We start from the raw sequence: 20,825 nt of genomic DNA, 5'->3' as shown, positions 1-20,825 counted from the left end.
GCACCGATTTCACATTCAATAACTAAATAGTTACCGATAGCTATTCATTTATTTTTGGGATGTTATAAAATATCCTCTTTTACATATTTAAGGCTTAATAAAAACATTAGTTTCAGATAAAGAAACCAGAAAATACATATATTAAGTTTTTGATTTTATTTATCCATTTAAGCCACAGTCGAGACACACTTGGGCAATTTAAACATATAAAAAGATTGTATATAGTTAGATTCAATTACAAATGTTATGTCCTCTCTTACATCAGGCTATAAAATATAGTTATTATTAATAAGACTGTTTCGCTGCGATACCCTACTTTTTCGCAGTGCACCATTCGATACTTCGCTTTCGCCGTCGATAGTTGTGCAGCCCTGACAGAACGATTACCAGGCGATACTACTGTTATCGATTAGAAATGGCGTCCTCACTGTCTTTTTAAGAAAAATTCGTGTATTTCTATTTACAAATTTAGCAGCATTGTCTGTGTCTGACACGCTGTTTTTTAAAGAGAGAACCGACTGGCCAGAGTGTCCAGGAAGCGGAGGCCAAGAGGATCGCAGGACGAGGGCGCGGAGCCGAGTGCAAAAACAACGGCCAGCAGGCAGCGACATGAAAATGCATTTGTAGCCCGAGCCCACAACACTGCACACACACACACCGTCAGTCTCGCGCACACTCGCACACTAGGAGAAGAGGAAGAAGGAGAAGGCGGAAGCAGAAGCAGGAGAGGATTGCAAAGGACACCGCTGCATCATTGTCACCATCTTAGCCAGGTGGAGCAAGAGGCGTCGGCGGGGGAGGAGTAGGAGGAGGAGCGGCGGCAACAACAAATGGCGCTGGTGACGGTGCAGCGCTCTCCCAGTGTGGCTGGCTCCTGCTCGAATTCGGTGAGAGTGGCTCTCGCGTGTGCGTGTGCTTGTGGTGTGTGCGCTTTGTTTTGGTCACCCCCCTGACTAGCCATCTCTCCAAAGAGCGAGTGTGGAGAGCCAATTAAGGAAGGCTCTCTTTCGTGCGTGTTCCGCTTTTGGCCATGATATGATCCTTTGTGTGCCTGCCCAGTGTTTATCATCGTTTATCCGCCAGCTTGTTGCTTACGTTTATTTTGGCTTGGCTTTCGTGCGGGGGCGCTCATCATCATCATCGTCACCATCGTCATAGTCATCGGCTGCGCTGCTTTTGGTGTAACCCAAGCAAATCCGCAGACGTCGAGACGTCTATATTTTTTCAACACACTTTTGCATTGCCTTATTTGTCGTTTTTGTCGCTTTCCGCTTACCGCTTGTTTTTGTTTTCTTCGCCGCCCCACCGCCCAAAAATAGTTCGCGAGACCTTGACGTCCGCCTGCACAGAGGGAAAAATTAATATCGCACGATGATCAATTTTATTTCACCTATCGTCTCAAAGCAGCGTATGCAAAACATGTCAAATCTTTGTTTTTGAACTTTTTAAACAATTGCATTTATCGGTCTAAAAAAATATATGTAAAGAGTTCATTGCACAGCCGTGCAAAAGTAGAAAATATTTATATATATTTGAACTGCGCACTTTGATGTGCTTTTATTTCTGCCCTTGGAATTTTAATGCAAACAATAATTAGGGATAAAATCATTCAGCATGCCAGCTTGTCCCCATGATAACGTATTTAGCATGCCTTGCTGGGTGAGGCGCAGCTGGATTAAGCGCATATGGACACATAATTAACGAAACTCTCTTTTTCCCACACTCACAGGATGGCGAGGCCGAGGACGACGAGGGCAATAGCAAGGGCAACGATCGCAGCGAGTGCTTCTTTGCCGGCAAGGGGACCGCCCTGGTCCTGGCCCTCAAGGACATCCCGCCCCAGCAGCACAGTGAGCGCCGCTTAAGCACCGACTCCACCCGCTCCAGCAACAGCACGCAGAGCAACAACTCGGACATTCAGCTCCATCTGCAGTCCATGTTCTACCTGTTGCAGCGCGAGGACACGCTCAAGATGGTGGGTATTGTATAATATATTGCATGCCTATCCAAATAACCACATTTCCCCACCAACAGGCTGTCAAACTGGAGTCGCAGCGGTCCAACCGCACACGCTACCTGGTGATCGCCTCGCGTAGCTGCTGTCGGAGCGCCACCAGCGAACGTCGGCGACACCGGATCATCCGTCACAATTCGGCCAAAGTCGGTGGATCTGCGGGCACCACGTCGTCCTCCTCCGCGGCGGTCACCACGCAGCGACAGCTGTCTGTCGAGCAGACCGCCACGGAGGCCAGCAGCAAATGTGATAGATCAGCGGACAAGGAGAACGCGACGGCGGCCGGCGACAACAAGAATACCTCGGGCATGGAGGAGTCCTGTCTGCTGGGCATCGACTGCAATGAGCGGACCACTCTTGGCCTGGTGGTTCCCATCCTGGCGGACACCACTATCCATCTGGATGGCGATGGGTAAGACCTCAGTTTCTGTGGCTTGATTTTCTCATAACGTTGGGATATATCTACATTGATATTTGTATATATAAACCCAAATAAAAATGTTACCCTCTAATCTATAGCTAATCGCTGCGGCCTTGACCAATTTCCTAATTGGGAGGCGTCGTAAAAAGTATACTTATTTTTGGGTCTACACATTTGCGTCTTATTTGTCCGTAATTTATAATAATTATTATGTTCTAGACAAAAGTTTACAATCTCATTTGTATGTCGATACTCTTTAATTCAATTATCTTATCTTTGATTTTCAGTGGCTTCAGCGTCAAAGTGTACGAGAAGACGCACATCTTCAAGCCGGTCTCAGTACAGGCCATGTGGTAAGTGGCCTTGCCAGGTTTAAGTTTCTCCCGCCATAAGTCTTACCTCTGTTTCTTCCACAGGTCCGCGCTACAGACGCTGCACAAAGTGTCGAAAAAGGCTCGTGAGAACAACTTTTATGCCAGTGGACCCTCCCACGACTGGCTATCCAGCTACGAGAGGCGCATCGAGTCGGACCAATCCTGTCTGAACGAGTGGAATGCCATGGACGCGCTCGAGAGCCGCCGACCACCTTCGCCCGATGCCATACGAAACAAGTAAGTGCTCGAAATGATTGACATTCCACTGTCTAATATCTGTTCTCGTCCATTAACAGACCCCCCGAAAAGGAGGAAACCGAAAGTGTCATTAAGATGAAGCTAAAGGCCATCATGATGTCAGTGGACCTGGACGAGGTCACCTCCAAGTACATACGCGGACGTCTCGAGGAGATCTTGGACATGGATTTAGGCGAGTACAAGTCTTTTATCGACGCCGAAATGCTTGTTATTTTGGGCCAAATGGATGCCCCCACCAAGATATTTGAGCACGTCTATCTAGGTTCCGAGTGGAACGCTAGCAACCTTGAGGAGCTGCAGAAGAACGGGTATGTTTGATTGAGTTTATTTTTAATGGAGTATATCAATAATTGATTAATTGTTTAAAACCAATCAAAACTTACCCTCTCTTAAACTTTCAGCGTTCGCCACATCCTGAATGTGACACGGGAGATTGACAACTTCTTTCCGGGCACCTTCGAGTATTTCAACGTGCGCGTGTACGACGACGAGAAGACGAACCTGCTCAAGTATTGGGACGACACGTTCCGCTACATAACACGGGCGAAGGCCGAGGGCTCCAAAGTGCTGGTGCACTGCAAGATGGGCGTCAGTAGGTCCGCCTCGGTTGTCATCGCGTATGCCATGAAGGCTTACCAGTGGGAGTTCCAACAGGCGCTAGAGCACGTAAAGAAACGGCGCAGCTGCATTAAGCCGAACAAGAACTTCCTTAATCAGCTGGAGACGTATAACGGCATGTTGGACGCCATGAAGAACAAGGAGAAGCTGCAGCGCAGCAAGAGCGAGACGAACTTGAAGAGCACAAAGGACGCGCGACTGTTGCCGGGCAGCGAGCCGACTCCCCTCATCCAGGCGCTTAACCAGGCTAAGTCCAAGTCTACTGGCGAAGCCGGTGTCACGCCCGATGGTGAGGAGGAAGATGGCCCACGCCTGCACCGCCGATCCAGTACTCAAAAGTCACAGCGACGAATGGTCCGGCGCTCCAGCAGCACCTCGCCCAAAACACAGACGGCAGTCGTGACCAAGCAGCAGAGCCAGTCCATGGAGAACCTAACGCCTGAGCGTAGCGTGGCCGAGGAGCCCAAGAACATGCGCTTCCCGGGCAGCAACGGCGAGAACTATAGCGTCACCCAGAACCAGGTGTTGCACATCCAGAAGCACACGCCTCTGTCTGTGCGCACGCGGATTCACGATCTCGAGGCGCACCGGGCGGACCAGCTGCCGCCGCAGCCTGTCTGGACCTCGCTGACCAAGCTGATCACACAGACCTCCAACCTGGGAGGAAGCAGCAGTGGCAGCGGCAGTGGAAACACCCAGCCGCGGAGGGATTCCAGCTCATCGGATGTGTTTTCCTCTCAGGTGGACAGCGTCTTTGCCAAGGAGGAAGGGGAGAAGCGACAGCGTCGCAAAACGCACTCCTGGACGGAATCGTTCGGTCCCAGTGGCGGAATCGTCCTGGATCCTACGCCACAACAACAGAAGCAGCAATCAAGCGCCATTCTGCTGCGTCCCCGAGGCACTCGACAACGGGAGCCACCTTCGCGGCACGCCAGCTGGGGATCGGGCGACAACCGTAGCAGTCTGCCGCCAAGGACCAGTTCGGGCTCCTACTACGATAGCAACCGCAATACGACGGCGATCTTCGAGGGTGTTATCCAGGACCTAAAGCGCAGCGGCAATTGCAATGTGATCGAAGGAGTCCCCGTGGCAGTGGAACCCGGAGTTGGAGTTGGCGAGGGCACCGTGAAACGCACCAAGCAGAAGCTAGAAGAGAGTACCTCTCTGAAGAAGCGCTGCCAGGAAGACAGCCAGGAGCTGCTACTCGAGGCGGTGGATGCTGGACAGAAGCGGTGCCCGAGTCTCTACAGGAGCGCCTCGTCGGCGCACAGTCCGCGTCAGCGACAGCCGATACGTTGCAATAGTGAGGAGCTGATGCACACCAGCGACATCGAGAACAAGAACACCACGCCCGGCGACCAAGAAGCGACGGTAGTGCTGCGCGTCCAGGGCCAAACGCTGGCCGAGGATCAGCGCATTTCAGGCAATGTGCAAATACTCAAGCAGAATTTCGAAGCCAAAGCCGGAGTGGTAGGCGCAGGTGGAGGCGGTGGAGTGGCAGCGGGAGCGGGCAGTAGTTCAACCATCTCAGCGACGGGGTCGGGAGTGGCTGGAGCCAGCTCAGCGAATCCCGTAAAGAAGACGACCAGCCACCAATCACTGCCATCCTCGCCGGTGGCGCAGCATGCCAACCACGTGTCCACCGCCTCGAACTCCAACTCCTCCGCCTCCAACTCGTCCGATTCCAGCGTAAGCGAAAATTGTGATCGTAATGTAAAAGGTCTAGTGCATAAATATCAAACCACTACTTCCTGCAGTAGCCAGGCGGCCACCGCGCCCACAGTCGCCTGTGCCCCACTGCCACCCGCCGGAGCCGTTAGCAACATCAGCCACGCCTGCAGCACCACCACCACCACCACTAGCTTCAAGCAACGCCCGCTCTCCTACTACGACCGCTCGCTATCAAACCGATCGACGCACGACTACAGCGACAGTCGACCGCCTCCCGCGCCCATCCGCACCAGTCACAGCAGCAACACGCAACACCACCAGCAGCAGCAACAACAGCCGGAGCAGCAGCAGGTGCAAATCCGGCGGCTGGCTCAACATGGAAAGACGCATCCGCTGAGCAGGCTAAGTGCTCCGAAAACAGGCTTCAACACCGCTGCCTATAACACCATGTAAAGGCCACGCTCTGCTTAACCACATACAAACTGCAACCTGCAACATTCACATGCCACTTGCAACTTGCAATCCATACCCTATAGCCACTAAGGATCGACCCCATTCTGTCACCCGCTTTACGTATTTATATATTTGCCCGCTTTCGCCCATTTTGTGTTTTTTGTCCAACAATCGAACACCTACAACCCCCATCATCCCCCCATGCCTTGTGTTTGTTGTTTTGTTGTGTGAGGCGTTCATTAAAGCTTCTAAAGATCTTGTGTCTGCAACGTGTGAATGGAATTATTAAGATGACAAGAGAGGGCAAACAAAACAACCTATGGAAATGAAACTGTATTTGTACTTTTAAATTACTTGTAACTGTATACATATTTATTTTATATTATGCAAGAACTGCCTACGAATAAACGATTTATTGTATATACGTCATCGTCTGGTGATTGTCTCTGTGCCGTCCTTGTGTCATTTAAAGAGCCTCTGTGTTGTCCGCCCGAGAAACACTGCCCGTCGTTTTTACCAGATTTGTATTTGCAGCCTTATCCACATGATCCGCTCCTTTCGATACTCTTGGGCGGAGTACAAGAAGTGATCTGGCACATGGAGTTCCAAAACTAACCTGCCGAAGCCACAGCCCAAAAGTTCCCACCTTGAACACTTGTATTTTTTGCTATTTATCAGACCGTATATTTATAAATAAAAATGTGTAATCCAATTTAGAGCGCAATCTGTTTTACTGTTTGCTGACCGTGAGTCACCTTTGGGACCCAGACATTTTAAATTAGCGGTCTGTAGTCCCACCCTAGACACCAGATCCCAAACGAATTCATAGATTAAACATTTCCGCTTTTCAAACATTAAATAGAAAATAATTGTTGGCAACAAGAACTTGGAGCTTTTGACATATATTAAAGCGTAGCATAGTAGTCAAAAACTAGCCAATTTTTATATCAAGACTTTATTGACGACTGAGAGTTAAATTATAATTATATGTAGATAATAAAGGGTCGAATTTGTCTGCCGAAATTTTAGAATAAACTGTATATTGATGTGCAATATTAAAAAAAATTGAACATGAAAATGGGTTAAAATTTTGACCCTCGCAGAAAAGAAACATTTTAATTTAGATTATTAGAGAATTCAACCACGAATTCATAAAGGCATCCCACGTCTAAATCGGAATCCAAATACCTAAGTTATGGGATCTTGAAGTGCAGTTTTGGGTTCCAATATTGACATCCATTGGAAATACGAAAAAATTGAACATGAAAATGGGTTAAAACTTCGACCTTCGCAGAGAAGAAACCTTTTAACTTATATTGTTAGAGAATTCAACCACGAATTCATAAAGGCATCCCACGTCTAAATCGGAATCCAAATACCTAAGTTATGGGATCTTGAAGTGCAGTTGTGGGTTCCAATATTGACATCCATTGGAAATACGAAAAAATTGAACATGAATATGGGTTAAAACTTCGACCTTTGCAGACAAGAAACCTTTTAACTTATATTGTTAGAGAATTCAACCACGAATTCATAAAGGCATCCCACGTCTAAATCGGAATCCAAATACCTAAGTTATGGGATCTTGAAGTGTAGTTTTGGGTTCCAATATTGACATCCATTGGAAATACGAAAAAATTGAACATGAAAATGGGTTAAAATTTCGACCTTCACAGAGAAGAAACCTTTTAACTTATATTGTTAGAGAATTCAACCACGAATTCATAAAGGCATCCCACGTCTAAATCGGAATCCAAATACCTAAGTTATGGGATCTTGAAGTGCAGTTTTGGGTTCCAATATTGACATCCATTGGAAATACGAAAAAAGTGAACATGAAAATGGGTTAAAATTTCGACCTTCGCAGAGAAGAAACCTTTCAACTTATATTGTTAGAGAATTCAACCACGAATTCATAAAGGCATCCCACGTCTAAATCGGAATCCAAATACCTAAGTTATGGGATCTTGAAGTGCAGTTTTGGGTTCCAATATTGACATCCATTGGAAATACGAAAAAATTGAACATGAAAATGGGTTAAAACTTCGACCTTCGCAGAGAAGAAACCTTTTAACTTATATTGTTAGAGAATTCAACCACGAATTCATAAAGGCATCCCACGTCTAAATCGGAATCCAAATACCTAAGTTATGGGATCTTGAAGTGCAGTTGTGGGTTCCAATATTGACATCCATTGGAAATACGAAAAAATTGAACATGAAAATGGGTTAAAACTTCGACCTTCGCAGACAAGAAACCTTTTAACTTATATTGTTAGAGAATTCAACCACGAATTCATAAAGGCATCCCACGTCTAAATCGGAATCCAAATACCTAAGTTATGGGATCTTGAAGTGTAGTTTTGGGTTCCAATATTGACATCCATTGGAAATACGAAAAAATTGAACATGAAAATAGGTTAAAATTTCGACCTTCGCAGAGAAGAAACCTTTTAACTTATATTGTTAGAGAATTCAACCACGAATTCATAAAGGCATCCCACGTCTAAATCGGAATCCAAATACCTAAGTTATGGGATCTTGAAGTGCAGTTGTGGGTTCCAATATTGACATCCATTGGAAATACGAAAAAATTGAACATGAAAATGGGTTAAAGCTTCGACCTTCGCAGACAAGAAACCTTTTAACTTATATTGTTAGAGAATTCAACCACGAATTCATAAAGGCATCCCACGTCTAAATCGGAATCCAAATACCTAAGTTATGGGATCTTGAAGTGCAGTTTTGGGTTCCAATATTGACATCCATTGGAAATACAAAAAAATGGGCATGAAATTGGGTTAAAATTTCGACCTTCGCAGAGAAGAAACCTTTTAACTTATATTGTTAGAGAATTCAACCACGAATTCATAAAGGCATCCCACGTCTAAATCGGAATCCAAATACCTAAGTTATGGGATCTTGAAGTGCAGTTTTGGGTTCCAATATTGACATCCATTGGAAATACGAAAAAATTGGACATGAAATTGGGTTAAAATTTAGACCTTCGCAGAGAATAAACCTTTTAACTTATATTGTTAGAGAATTCAACCACGAATTCATAAAGGCATCCCACGTCTAAATCGGAATCCAAATACCTAAGTTATGGGATCTTGAAGTGCAGTTTTGGATTCCAATATTGACATCCATTGGAAATACGAAAAAATTGAACATGAAAATGGGTTAAAATTTCGACCTTCGCAGAGAAGAAACCTTTTAACTTAGATTGTTAGAGAATTCAACCACGAATTCATAAAGGCATCCCACGTCTAAATCGGAATCCAAATACCTAAGTTAAGGGATCTTGAATTGCAGTTTTGGGTTCCAATATTGACATCCATTGGAAATACGGAAAAAATGAACATGAAAATGGGTTAAAATTTCGACCTTCGCAGAGAAGAAACCTTTTAACTTATATTGTTAGAGAATTCAACCACGAATTCATAAAGGCATCCCACGTCTAAATCGGAATCCAAATACCTAAGTTATGGGATCTTGAAGTGCAGTTTTGGGTTCCAATATTGACATCCATTGGAAATACGAAAAAATTGGACATGAAATTGGGTTAAAATTTCGACCTTCACAGAGAATAAACCTTTTAACTTATATTGTTAGAGAATTCAACCACGAATTCATAAAGGCATCCCACGTCTAAATCGGAATCCAAACACCCAAATTATGGGATCTTGAAGTGCAGTTTTGGGATCCAGTACTGATATCCATTGGAAATACGAAAAAATTGAACATGAAAATGGGTTAAAATTTCGACCTTCGCAGAGAAGAAACCTTTTAATTTATATTGTTAGAGAATTCAACCACGAATTCATAAAGGCATCCCACGTCTAAATCGGAATCCAAATACCTAAGTTATGGGATCTTAAAGTGCAGTTTTGGGTTCCAATATTGACATCCATTGGAAATACGAAAAAATTGAACATGAAAATGGGTTAAAATTTCGACCTTCGCAGAGAAGAAACCTTTTAACTTATATTGTTAGAGAATTCAACCACGAATTCATAAAGGCATCCCACGTCTAAATCGGAATCCAAATACCTAAGTTATGGGATCTTGAAGTGTAGTTTTGGGTTCCAATATTGACATCCATTGGAAATACGAAAAAATTAAACATAAAAATGGGTTAAAATTTCGACCTTCGCAGAGAAGAAACCTTTCAACTTATATGTTTAGAGAATTCAACCACGAATTCATAAAGGCATCCCACGTCTAAATCGGAATCCAAATACCTAAGTTATGGGATCATGAAGTGCAGTTTTGAGTTCCAATATTGACATCCATTGAAAATACGAAAAACTTGAACATGAAAATGGGTTAAAATTTCGACCTTCGCAGAGAAGAAACCTTTTAATTTATATTGTTAGAGAATTCAACCACGAATTCATAAAGGCATCCCACGTCTAAATCGGAATCCAAACACCCAAATTATGGGATCTTGAAGTGCAGTTTTGGGATCCAGTACTGATATCCATTGGAAATACGAAAAAATTTGACATGAAAATGGGTTACAATTTCGACCCTCGCAGAGAAGAAACCTTTTAATTTATATTGTTAGAGAATTCAACCACGAATTCATAAAGGCATCCCACGTCTAAATCGGAATCTAAATACCTAAGTTATGGGATCTTAAAGTGCAGTTTTGGGTTCCAATATTGACATCCATTGGAAATACGAAAAAATTGAACATGAAAATGGGTTAAAATTTCGACCTTCGCAGAGAAGAAACCTTTTAACTTATATTGTTAGAGAATTCAACCACGAATTCATAAAGGCATCCCACGTCTAAATCGGAATCCAAATATCTAAGTTATGGGATCTTGAAGTGTAGTTTTGGGTTCCAATATTGACATCCATTGGAAATACGAAAAAATTAAACATGAAAATGGGTTAAAATTTCGACCTTCGCAGAGAAGAAACCTTTCAACTTATATGTTTAGAGAATTCAACCACGAATTCATAAAGGCATCCCACGTCTAAATCGGAATCCAAATACCTAAGTTATGGGATCTTGAAGTGCAGTTTTGAGTTCCAATATTGACATCCATTGAAAATACGAAAAAATTGAACATGAAAATGGGTTAAAATTTCGACCTTCGCAGAGAAGAAACCTTTTAATTAATATTGTTAGAGAATTCAACCACGAATTCATAAAGGCATCCCACGTCTAAATCGGAATCCAAATACCTAAGTTATGGGAACTTGAAGTGCAGTTTTGGGTTCCAATATTGACATCCATTGGAAGCACGAAAAAATTGAACATGAAAATATGTTAAAATTTCGACCTTCGCAGAAAAGAAACCTTTTAACTTATATTGTTAGAGAATTCAACCACGAATTCATAAAGGCATCCCACGTCTAAATCGGAATCCAAATACCTAAGTAATGGGATCTTGAAGTGCAGTTTTGGGTTCCAATATTGACATCCATTGAAAATACGAAAAAATTAAACATGAAAATGGGTTAAAATTTCGACCTTCGCAGAGAAGAAACCTTTTAATTAATATTGTTAGAGAATTCAACCACGAATTCATAAAGGCATCCCACGTCTAAATCGGAATCCAAATACCTAAGTTATGGGAACTTGAAGTGCAGTTTTGGGTTCCAATATTGACATCCATTGGAAGCACGAAAAAATTGAACATGAAAATATGTTAAAATTTCGACCTTCGCAGAAAAGAAACCTTTTAACTTATATTGTTAGAGAATTCAACCACGAATTCATAAAGGCATCCCACGTCTAAATCGGAATCCAAATACCTAAGTTATGGGATCTTGAAGTGCAGTTTTGGGTTCCAATATTGACATCCATTGGAAATACGAAAAAATTAAACATGAAAATGGGTTAAAATTTCGACCTTCGCAGAGAAGAAACCTTTTAATTTATATTGTTAGAGAATTCAACCACGAATTCATAAAGGCATCCCATGTCTAAATCGGAATCCAAATACCCAAGTTATGGGATCTTGAAGTGCAGTTTTGGATTCCAATACTGAAATCCATTGGAAATACGAAAAAATTGAACATGAAAATGGGCTAAAATTTCGACCCTCGCAGAAAAGAAACATTTTAGTTTATATTGTTAGAGAATTCAACCACAATATCATAGAGGCATCCCACGTCTAAATCGGAGTCCAAATACCCAAGTTATGAGTTCTTGAAGTGCAGTTTTGGGTTCCCATTCTGAAAACCATTGGAATTCCTGAAAAATCGAACATGAAAATTGACTAAAATTTTGACCTCCGATTAAAAGAAATATTTTAATGTAGATTATTAGGGAATTTAAGCACAAACTCATAGAGGTATCACACTTCTAAATCGGTATCCAATTACTCAAGCTATGGATTATAGAATTTCAGTTTTGGGTTCCCATCTGAGCGCCATTGGTTTTACGGAAAAACCGGACATGAAAATGGGTTAAATTTTGGACCCTCGTATCAAAGATGATTTTTATTGTAGAATTTTAGAAAATGGCTCCACCATTTCATAAAGGTATTCCACGTCTTAATCGGAATCCAAAAACAATAGTTATGGAATATGGAAGTGCAGTTTTTGAAAATTTTGACCCTTGTTAAAAATAAACATTTAAATTTAAATTATTAGAGAATTCAACCACAAACTCATAGAGGTATCCCACGTCAAAATCGGGATCATATAACTCAAGGCATGGAATCTAATTGTGCAGTTTTAATAGTTCATTATTTATACTAACGGTAGTTTTAAGTAAAAGCCCGTTAAAAATATATTCAGATCGGATGGTATCGATACCGGGTGCAAATTGTCTGAGGCAATCGATATGCCAGGAGGGAAGCCCGCTTAAAACCTGGTAACACTGCCAAACGCACACACCTGCAGCTGCGCCAACACACACACGAGACACACACGCACACAGACGCGCACTCAACTTCCACAGTTTTTTTATTTTCTGCAGGAAAATTGGAAGCGAATCGAAACGAAATTCGCAGTGAACGCGCCGCGTACTCGCGACCGGAACGTAATCGGAATCTCGTTGGTGATCCGGAGGCGAAGTGCCCCCTGTGCGATGCCAGCAACTGGCCAGCAATCAACCGTCGCCGTCCAATAACCAATAGCTCGTTCGATTTTCAAGTCGGAGTTGCAGAACGGAACCCAATCGCCCAATCGCCAGTCATCGTACGTGGCGCTATTCTCGCAGTCTCGTAGCAGGTGCTCCATCCGTCCGGAGGAGGAGGAGCCCATCCGGATCCCAGAACCGGGCGCCACCATGACGGACGCCACTAACAATGCGCTGGCCGATAAGGGCCTGCCGGAGATGAAGGGCTGGCTGCTAAAGTGGACCAACTACATCAAGGGCTACCAGCGGAGGTGGTTCGTCTTGTCCAAAGGCGTGCTGAGCTATTACCGCAACCAGACGGAGATAAACCATACGTGCCGGGGCACCATATCGCTGCACGGAGCCCTTATCCACACGGTGGACTCGTGCACGTTCGTCATCTCGAACGGCGGCACCCAGACGTTCCACATCAAGGCCGGCACCGAGGTGGAGCGCCAGTCTTGGGTCACCGCCCTGGAGCTGGCCAAGGCCAAGGCCATCCGGGTCCTCGAGTGTGAGGAGGAGGAGGAAACGGAGACGGCGCACGTCGTGCCCAGCCAGGAGATCAGCTCGGTGGTCCGGGATCTCACCGAACGGCTGGAGAACATGCGCACCTGCTACGACCTGATCACCAAGCACGGCGCCGCCTTGCAGCGGGCGCTCAACGATCTGGAGACGAACGAGGAGGAGTCGCTGGCCAGCCGCACGAAGATCGTCAACGAGCGGGCCACCCTCTTTCGGATCACATCGAATGCAATGATCAACGCCGGCAACGATTACCTGTCCTCGGCGGAGGCTCAGGGTCACAAGTGGTCCAAGATGCTGCACCACGAGCGCGAGCAGCGCCAGCGGCTGGAGGAGATCGTCGAGACGATGGCCAAGCAACAGTCACAGATGGAGCAGGCCGCCGTCCTTGTGCGCCAGAACAAGCAGGTGCCGTCCGGCTCTGGCGTTAGCACTGTCGGCTCCCTGGTGACCTCCGACGATGAGGTGGAGTTCTTCGACGCCGAGGAGCATGGCTACACTGGGCCAGGTCGCACAGTGGAGTCGCCGGATCGAGAGCGGGGCACCTTCATCCTCAAAATGAACACGCGACGAAGCAGCAGCGAGGACCAGGTGGAGGGCCAGCTGGAGGGCAGCTCATCGGAGAGCGATGAGCAGAAGCGTACTGTGCAGACGGTGCAGCAGGTGTGCCTGGTGAGTGCCCCACGGGTGGCCTCAGGAGGGCAGGGCGACGATGACGATGTGGACAAAGCGGTGCTGCCCAAGGCGAGCACCGACTCCATCTATGGACGCAACTGGAACCCTGATCTGATGAAGAAGCGGCGCGAACGAGTGCCGGACAAACCGAACCACCCCGTCAGCCTATGGGGCATCATGAAGAACTGCATCGGCAAGGATCTGTCCAAAATTCCCATGCCCATAAACTTCAACGAGCCGCTGTCGATGCTGCAGCGTCTGGTGGAGGACTACGAGTACTCGGAGATCCTCGACTATGCGGCCACCTGTCAGGACGAGTGCGAGCAGCTGGCCTACCTGGCCGCCTTCACTGTGTCTGCTTATGCCACGACAACGAACCGCACCGGCAAGCCCTTCAATCCGCTGCTGGGCGAGACCTTCGAGTGCGATCGTATGGACGACTACGGCTGGAGGTGCCTGGCCGAGCAGGTGTCCCATCATCCACCGGTGGCGGCGCTCCACTGCGAGAGCAAGAACTGGACGTGCTGGCAGGAATTCTCCATGACCAGCAAGTTCCGCGGCAAGTACGTTCAAGTGAGTATCGTTCAAACAAGCATCTTAAGATCGTAGGATGCAAAAAGGAAATGTTTTATAGACAGTAAACTCTGAGATGGCTATGGAAACACCTTACCATTTCCTTCCTTGTTTAATCAATTGATTTCCCCGCAGGTTAATCCCCTGGGTGGCGTCTATGTGCAATTTGTGGACAGCGGTAGGCGTTATTCCTGGCGCAAGGTGACCACCACAGTGAACAACATCATTGTGGGCAAACTGTGGGTGGACCAGCATGGCGAAATGGAAATCAAGGGATCGCAGGCGGCGGAGGGGCTAAAGTGCATCTTGAACTTTATCCCTTACTCGTACTTCAGCCGTGAGGTGCAGCGGAGCGTCAAGGGCGTGGTGATGAACAAAGACAACGAGGTTAAGTGGGTGGTGCGAGGTACCTGGGACCTGAAGATCGAAATCGCACCGGTGCTGAAGACCACGGGATCGCCCAGCAGTCCAACTTATACCACGGGCGACTTTAAGCTGGCCTGGCGTCGCCGTCCTGCTCCACCGGACTCGGAGAAGTTCTACAACTTCACCATACTAGCCTGCCAGCTCAACGAAGAGGAGGAGGGCGTGGCGCCGACGGATTCACGCCTGCGTCCCGACCAACGGCTTATGGAGCAGGGCAACTGGGACGAGTCGAACAAAGAGAAGTTGCGTCTGGAGGACAAGCAGCGCACAGAACGACGCAGGCGGGAGGCCGAGGCAGAGCAAGCGGCGGCGGAGGGCAGGCCTTATCCAGCCTACGAGCCCATGTGGTTCAAGCGCGAAAAGGCGGAGGGCAGCGAGGAATTTGTGCACGTCTTTAAGAACACCTACTGGGAGGCCAAGGCGGCGCAGAACTTCGAGGGCTGTCCGGAGATCTACTAGACAGCAGTAGCCAAAGGAGCAGCCATGGGAGCAACAACTGCAGCCACTACCACACATAGCAGCCTTAGCGAATATTCTAAAGATTTCAAATATGCAGCCTGCACACCACTGCACATAACCGAGACACCACAGCGGGACACGCTCCGATGAATTGCGGAGCAGCACATACGCATATAGTAGTACCACACTTCGATCTAGTGCATATATATAAATTAATTCCTGTAAACTAACCAAGTTTGATCCATCCCTTGCGTCGAAATCTACTTTGATTATTTCTTTTACGACTTTCGGTTTCCCATTTCTAGCGGCTTTCCAAAGGGGGGCTAGACAAGTGAAAGCTTTTAAACCACTAGATGTATTTTCCTTTCCGTAGAATGCATATTTCGCCTTTGTTGTGTATATATATATCGAACCTAATCGAAAGCCGAGGAAGGAGCGAGAGAATATGTTGAATGTTATAAATTTATGCAATTTATTATTAAAGTATTATTTAAATAAAGCAACAATGTGTGTTTTAACTGGGGAAACTTGTGCCGGCAGCTGGCGACACCACCTGCACATCAGCGATAAGATCCCGCCTGACTCACGCGATCGCTATCACATAATCCGGCTGCCATTAGGGTATGTATCGACCTGACGACTAACGAATCGTAGAGGCGAAAGTACAAAATATTTGTTTAAATATTTTTATACCAAAAACTTATTTAAAAATTACCATTTATTTCAAATCAGAGAATTCATATTTATACTTACTTCAAATAAGTACATGTATTTCTCGGCCAATTAACAAATATTTAACAAATTATACTTCAAACCTATTGTAAAATTGTATCAAATACTCCAAAGATTACTTTCCCCTAAGATTGTTAGTCAATTAGGTCGAGCACCCAAGGCCGCCATCGATCAGGCTTATCAGCTGACTACACACAAATGATAACGTACTAGCGGGTCAGAACATGACCCTCAATTGTTTTCTGTGGTCTGGGAGGGTTCGAAAATGTCTAATGACTTGAGGAGCGCCTCGCCGGACGGGTCGCGACCCTGGAAGCGGCGGAACACTTCCGCCGTGGGCACAGATCCGCCGGAGCTGAGGAAGGTCTGTTTGTAGCGTCGGCCAACGACTGCGTAGTTCTCTTCCGTTCGCTGTTCCGCAAAGCTGCTCGATATGTCAGCGGCTATTAGGCGGGAGTACAAGTGGCTGAACTGGGCGGCCGCCCAATCTCCAGCAAAAATGTCCGTGAGAGAGCAGGGGTGGGCGTCCTTCTTGTCCAGAGGCATGCAGTGGTATACGGGCCACAGTTTGCGAACAATATCCAGCCAAAAGGCATTCGAACGGTGCAGCTCGATGTCGAGATCTGCCAAGTACAGGTCCTGGCAGAGATTATATCCAGCCAGTTGGGTCTTAAGCAGTCGCATCTTTTGGGAGATCTCGGCTTCGAGCGGCTCACCGCTGCTAAAATGCCCGGAAAGGCTTCGAATCACTGTGGGGTCGTCGAGGAAGTTGCTCATCACGTGACCGGACACCTGTGAGGCATCCCACTCAATGTTTGAAAGACCCGCCAAATCGCTGTAACCCGCTTGGGTGAGCAGGTGTTGCAGTCCGCTACCGAAAGTCTTGAACAGCATTTGCAGATCATCATAACCCAGGAGTGGAGGTCTGCCCTCGGCCAGATTTCGCTGCGGCTCCGAGAAGTTGAAAATCAGGGCGCAGAGGGGCGTAAGGCCTGCTGATTTATTGCTGTTCCTTATGCCCACCATCCAACCGTTGTTTCTGCCGAACTTGTGCTCCTTGGAGTAGCAGTCCACATAGAAGCCTCCTACCGGAGTGGAGCTATTAGCCGAGTCAGCATCGAAAACATCGTAGAACTTGACTGCTGGATGCCACACCTCCGCATTGGGCTGCTCCACTATATGGATGCCGAAGAGTTTTTCGCTGAGCGCAAACATTCCGGAGAGAACGCGGGGCAGTGGGAAGAACTCACTGATCTTCTGTTCCTGCAGGCCGTGCTCCGCCACCAGTTGCTTGCGGCGCCAGTAGGCCACGTCGTAGGCGTCCAGCTTGTAGTCACAGCCGCTGTCCTGGGCGAAACTCTGTAGTTTTTCCAGCTCCACACTTTGAGCAGGGCCGGCGAACTTCAGTAGCTTGGCGAAGATCTGCTTCAGGTTGTCGACGCTGCCCACCATCTTGGTCTGCATGGACATGTCCGCGAAGTTGGCATAGCCCAGCAAATTCGCTTGTCGCTTGCGCAATCCGCGGATCTTCTCCAAGTGCGTGCTGTTTTCCAGGGATTTTTCTTGTGTCGAAGAGGCTTTTAGTACGCTGGCCCTCCAAACGTTCCAGCGCTGCAGTCGTTCTGGGCAGTACTTGAGGAACCCGTCCACCACTTGAGGCTGTAGCGTAATCTTCCAGGGACCCTGCAGGGGCTGGTTGGAATCGCGTGCGGTGGCCTCGAGGAGCGAAGGCGGGAAATCCCTTACAAGGTTGAAGTCTGTAATCACTTGACCGAACGAGTGCACTGCCATGTTGACTTTGTTTTTAAAGCTGGCTCTCTCGCGGCCCAAATGGGTGAGCAGCTCCTTCAGCCCGTCCTGCTTCTCCTTGTCCAAAATGAGCCCGTTAAGCTTGCCCTCGAGCAGAAACTTTTGACGTAGACGCTGCTCATCCGGTCCGGACTCGGAGGTAGCATCCTTGAGTGCCTTGTACACAGTGTGGTTGCAGAACTTGGCCGCCCTGGCATTTCGCGCACGTTCGTGGATGTTCATGTAGGATTTAGTGGGAATCAGCGTGGAGTTGCCCAGGTACAGAGCCTTGGCAACGCCCCACGTCGTCTCTAGTGGCCCCGTGACTGTGTCCAGTTCTCGGAAGATGCCGCGGGCGTCCAGCGGCTTGCCACTGTGCAGGTCGTTCTCTAGCGCCTTCACCGAGTTCTCCACCGCCGATGCCTGCTGGCCAATGGCGCCCAGGCACATTTCGATGGTGATGTCACTGAAGGCGGGCAGTCCATCCGGCTTAAGCACACCCTCGCCCAGCGGTCCCTCCTCGCCGATCTCCGGGACCCTGAAAGTACAGTCTTAGTGTCTCCGGAAGCCAAATGGAGGTGACTTCAGTACTTACAGCACTATGTAACCCGGCCGGTTTTCCGATGTGTGCAGTGGAGCGCTGAACGCTGCCCGGATGAGGGGCACGGACGCCGGACGCCTTCGCAGGATATTCAGCATGTCCCAGGTGAAATCGTGGATCCGGATACGTAGAATTCCGGAGAGCTTGCGCCGGAATTTAGGATTCAGAAAAAAACCAGCGTTTACACAACACGCCTGGACCAGCGATAAGAATATCAATATATCGATGTTTTTAAAAATAAATATTTTTATCGTGATTTTAGTGCAGTGGCCCTTAGCGAATACACTCACCAATTTAGCGAATACATCCACCAAATGTCGATAGCAACAATAATCGATATTAATTATACTCGATAGTGTAACCAACTATCGAAAAGTCCACCTCGATAGCTTATCGAGTTCGGCTTATCGATACTGTCGTGAGTGGTTGGGCCACCTCTAATGCTCAGATTTGTTTATGCAGAACGCGAAGTCTTCTTTTTGAGTCGAAAAAGAACAAGAGCAGCGCTAAAAGTGCCCGAGTGGCAAATACCAAGGTAAATGGAATGTAATCCGATCGGTGTCGGTGGGGATAATATCGCCTGCCACTCCAGAGTAAACAAATTGGAACTCCAGTCCAGCGTTTGTGTGTGTGTGAGAGCCTGCCCTGCCAATGTGTGTGTGTTATCAAAAAAGGCGTAGAAAAGTGCAAAAACAAACTTTCTTTTTCTGCCTTTCGTGTGTATCACTGTGGGCTGTGGCTGAACGCGAGCGTTTGCCGAATAAGAGCAATTGGAATGGCGAAGGCATAAGTAATGAGGAAGAATCGAGTGCATTCAATTAGTAGGAGAAATGGAAAATTGGAAGAGATGAGATGCAGTCTGGGGCGATCAATACCAACGCAGTCACGAGCCCCCCTTTTCTGTGCGAGTGTGTGTGTGTGTGCCTTTGCCTGTGAAAACAAAACAAATGTGTGCTGGCTGTGGAAAAGAAAGCGCATAATTGAATAATAAATAATAACAGAAACAGGGCAAATGGCAACGACTCAATGACAAAAGCAAAGCCGCCACCGCAGCACAAGAAACGTAGATATGTGGCTGCAAAAGTGAAGAAAATATGCCATTGTTTATGTGATTGGCAAATGTGCACATTTACACATACACTGCTGCAAGATAACTGTTGTTGTGCGGGCGGGTGCATTGCTCGGTAGGGCTGTGCGTGTGTAAGAATGAGATAGCAAGAGCCGGAGAGCAGGACCGATGGACAGGGGCGGATCCAGGGGACCTGCTGGGAATTGTTCTCGTTTTAAAGGTTTTCGAAAATAAAAAAATATTGTTTATACTCATCCTACTATATTGTTCTACAGATTCTAATTGTGTTCTTTTTTCAAATAGAGATTAACATTTTTTTTTTTTTAAAGGTATTTATTGGTTGTTTTTGTTTTTAAAATTATAATAACAAAAAAATATTTACAACAAAAAAAATTTTTTTTGAAAAGGGAACCACATATTTTAAACCAAAAAGTGCCTCCATAAATTTCACCTAGATCCGCCCCTGTCCAAAGAGCAGGAGAGAGAGCAGTGCAAATCAAATTAGTCCAGACTTTTGGTCACGCCCTTGAACTTTGCTTTAACCCACTAACACCCCCACTTCTCAGTTAGCACCTAAGGACCCCACACACCACACAAGATGTTCAACTTCATGAAGAAGAGTGCCGGTGATGAGGAGAAGGAGCGCCGCAAGCGCGAGAAGAAGCTGCGCAAAGAGGCTAAGGGCACCACTGGTGGCTCGGGGATTGGAGGTGTCACTGGTGTCACCGGCAGCATGAGCACCGACGAGCTGCTCCGCCTTGACGAGGTGCGCCGGTCGCTCAAAATCCGAGGTCGCCGCAAGGAGAAGGAGAAGCTGCCCAGCGGAATCACGGCGGACTACAGCGCCGACTTCTTTGCCGCCCTCAATGCGGACGCGAATGGCGGGAGCAATGGGGGAGCAGCGGCATCTGCAGATCCCGAACAGGATCGTGGCAATGAGGAGATTGTAGCATCTGTGATGACGCACATCGAGAGCCGAGCGTCCAACGGCGCCGGCGTGAGTGTCAACTACAGCGAGGTCACACATTCCCTGCTCACCGGAGGGCTCAAGGTAAGTTCGTATGCTTTTCCTTACCCAAAGTTCT

The 20,825-nt window shown here is 46.8% G+C and overlaps 4 protein-coding genes across 10 annotated transcripts in view; 3 read left to right on the top strand and 1 right to left on the bottom strand.

Moving 5' to 3' along the window:
* Positions 1 to 417: 417 nt before the first annotated feature.
* ssh (Protein phosphatase Slingshot) lies at positions 418 to 6,527 on the top strand. Of its 4 annotated transcripts, none has more exons than XM_070995466.1 (8): positions 418 to 887; positions 1,730 to 1,975; positions 2,035 to 2,426; positions 2,723 to 2,788; positions 2,852 to 3,046; positions 3,106 to 3,375; positions 3,469 to 5,374; positions 6,344 to 6,527. In XM_070995466.1, exons 1-8 carry the CDS (start codon positions 831 to 833, stop codon positions 6,422 to 6,424), a joined length of 3,213 nt encoding a protein of 1,070 aa, XP_070851567.1. In that variant the 5' UTR covers positions 418 to 830; the 3' UTR covers positions 6,425 to 6,527. The 4 variants fall into 4 exon arrangements, with proteins under 4 accessions (XP_070851567.1, XP_036673299.3, XP_065721689.2 ...); XM_036817404.3 differs by having other exon boundaries at positions 3,469 to 5,805; XM_065865617.2 differs by lacking the exon at positions 6,344 to 6,527 and adding an exon at positions 5,443 to 5,644 and having other exon boundaries at positions 419 to 887.
* A 6,154-nt stretch (positions 6,528 to 12,681) lies between these two features.
* Osbp (oxysterol binding protein) lies at positions 12,682 to 16,056 on the top strand. The gene is made up of 2 exons (XM_017080714.4): positions 12,682 to 14,665; positions 14,801 to 16,056. The coding sequence occupies exons 1-2, from the start codon at positions 13,064 to 13,066 to the stop codon at positions 15,548 to 15,550; spliced, it is 2,352 nt and encodes a 783-aa protein (XP_016936203.4). The 5' UTR covers positions 12,682 to 13,063; the 3' UTR covers positions 15,551 to 16,056.
* Positions 15,999 to 18,883, bottom strand: LOC108014565 (oligopeptidase A). The gene is made up of 2 exons (XM_017080716.4): positions 18,666 to 18,883; positions 15,999 to 18,608 (listed from the first exon to the last, which is right to left on the bottom strand). Exons 1-2 carry the CDS (start codon positions 18,767 to 18,769, stop codon positions 16,514 to 16,516), a joined length of 2,199 nt encoding a protein of 732 aa, XP_016936205.4. The 5' UTR covers positions 18,770 to 18,883; the 3' UTR covers positions 15,999 to 16,513.
* A 190-nt stretch (positions 18,884 to 19,073) lies between these two features.
* The window catches only part of Mhcl (Myosin heavy chain-like), a 32,304-nt gene continuing 30,552 nt past the window's right edge, over positions 19,074 to 20,825 (top strand). For all 4 annotated transcript variants that reach the window (XR_010654482.2, XM_065866737.2, XM_065866735.2 and 1 more), the window contains exons 1-2: positions 19,074 to 19,206; positions 20,307 to 20,791. Coding sequence is in view for 3 of the 4 variants with exons in the window: in XM_065866737.2 (XP_065722809.2) it covers positions 20,339 to 20,791 (453 nt within the window). In the remaining variant the exon portion in view is untranslated. The remainder of the gene's footprint in view (positions 19,207 to 20,306; positions 20,792 to 20,825) is intronic.

Source organism: Drosophila suzukii, chromosome 3 (assembly GCF_043229965.1).
Source record: "Drosophila suzukii chromosome 3, CBGP_Dsuzu_IsoJpt1.0, whole genome shotgun sequence".
Classification (NCBI taxonomy): domain Eukaryota; kingdom Metazoa; phylum Arthropoda; class Insecta; order Diptera; family Drosophilidae; genus Drosophila; species Drosophila suzukii.
The sequence above is the reverse complement of the archived record's forward strand: the minus strand, read 5'-3'. Positions and strand labels throughout refer to the sequence as shown.

What these genes read in the sequence shown, in the direction of transcription:
- ssh (XM_036817404.3), top strand. Translation starts at nt 831, where the DNA reads ATGGCGCTGGTGACGGTGCAGCGCTCTCCCAGTGTGGCTGGCTCCTGC. An exon ending in CCCGATGCCATACGAAACAA is followed by an intron (nt 3,047 to 3,105) that starts GTAAGTGCTCGA and finishes GTCCATTAACAG; the next exon opens with ACCCCCCGAAAAGGAGGAAA. An exon ending in ACCGCTGCCTATAACACCAT is followed by an intron (nt 5,806 to 6,343) that starts GTAAAGGCCACG and finishes TTGTATTTGCAG; the next exon opens with CCTTATCCACATGATCCGCT.
- Osbp (XM_017080714.4), top strand. Translation starts at nt 13,064, where the DNA reads ATGACGGACGCCACTAACAATGCGCTGGCCGATAAGGGCCTGCCGGAG. An exon ending in TCCGCGGCAAGTACGTTCAA is followed by an intron (nt 14,666 to 14,800) that starts GTGAGTATCGTT and finishes ATTTCCCCGCAG; the next exon opens with GTTAATCCCCTGGGTGGCGT.
- LOC108014565 (XM_017080716.4), bottom strand. Translation starts at nt 18,769, where the DNA reads ATGCTGAATATCCTGCGAAGGCGTCCGGCGTCCGTGCCCCTCATCCGG. An exon ending in CGGCCGGGTTACATAGTGCT is followed by an intron (nt 18,609 to 18,665) that starts GTAAGTACTGAA and finishes CTGTACTTTCAG; the next exon opens with GGTCCCGGAGATCGGCGAGG.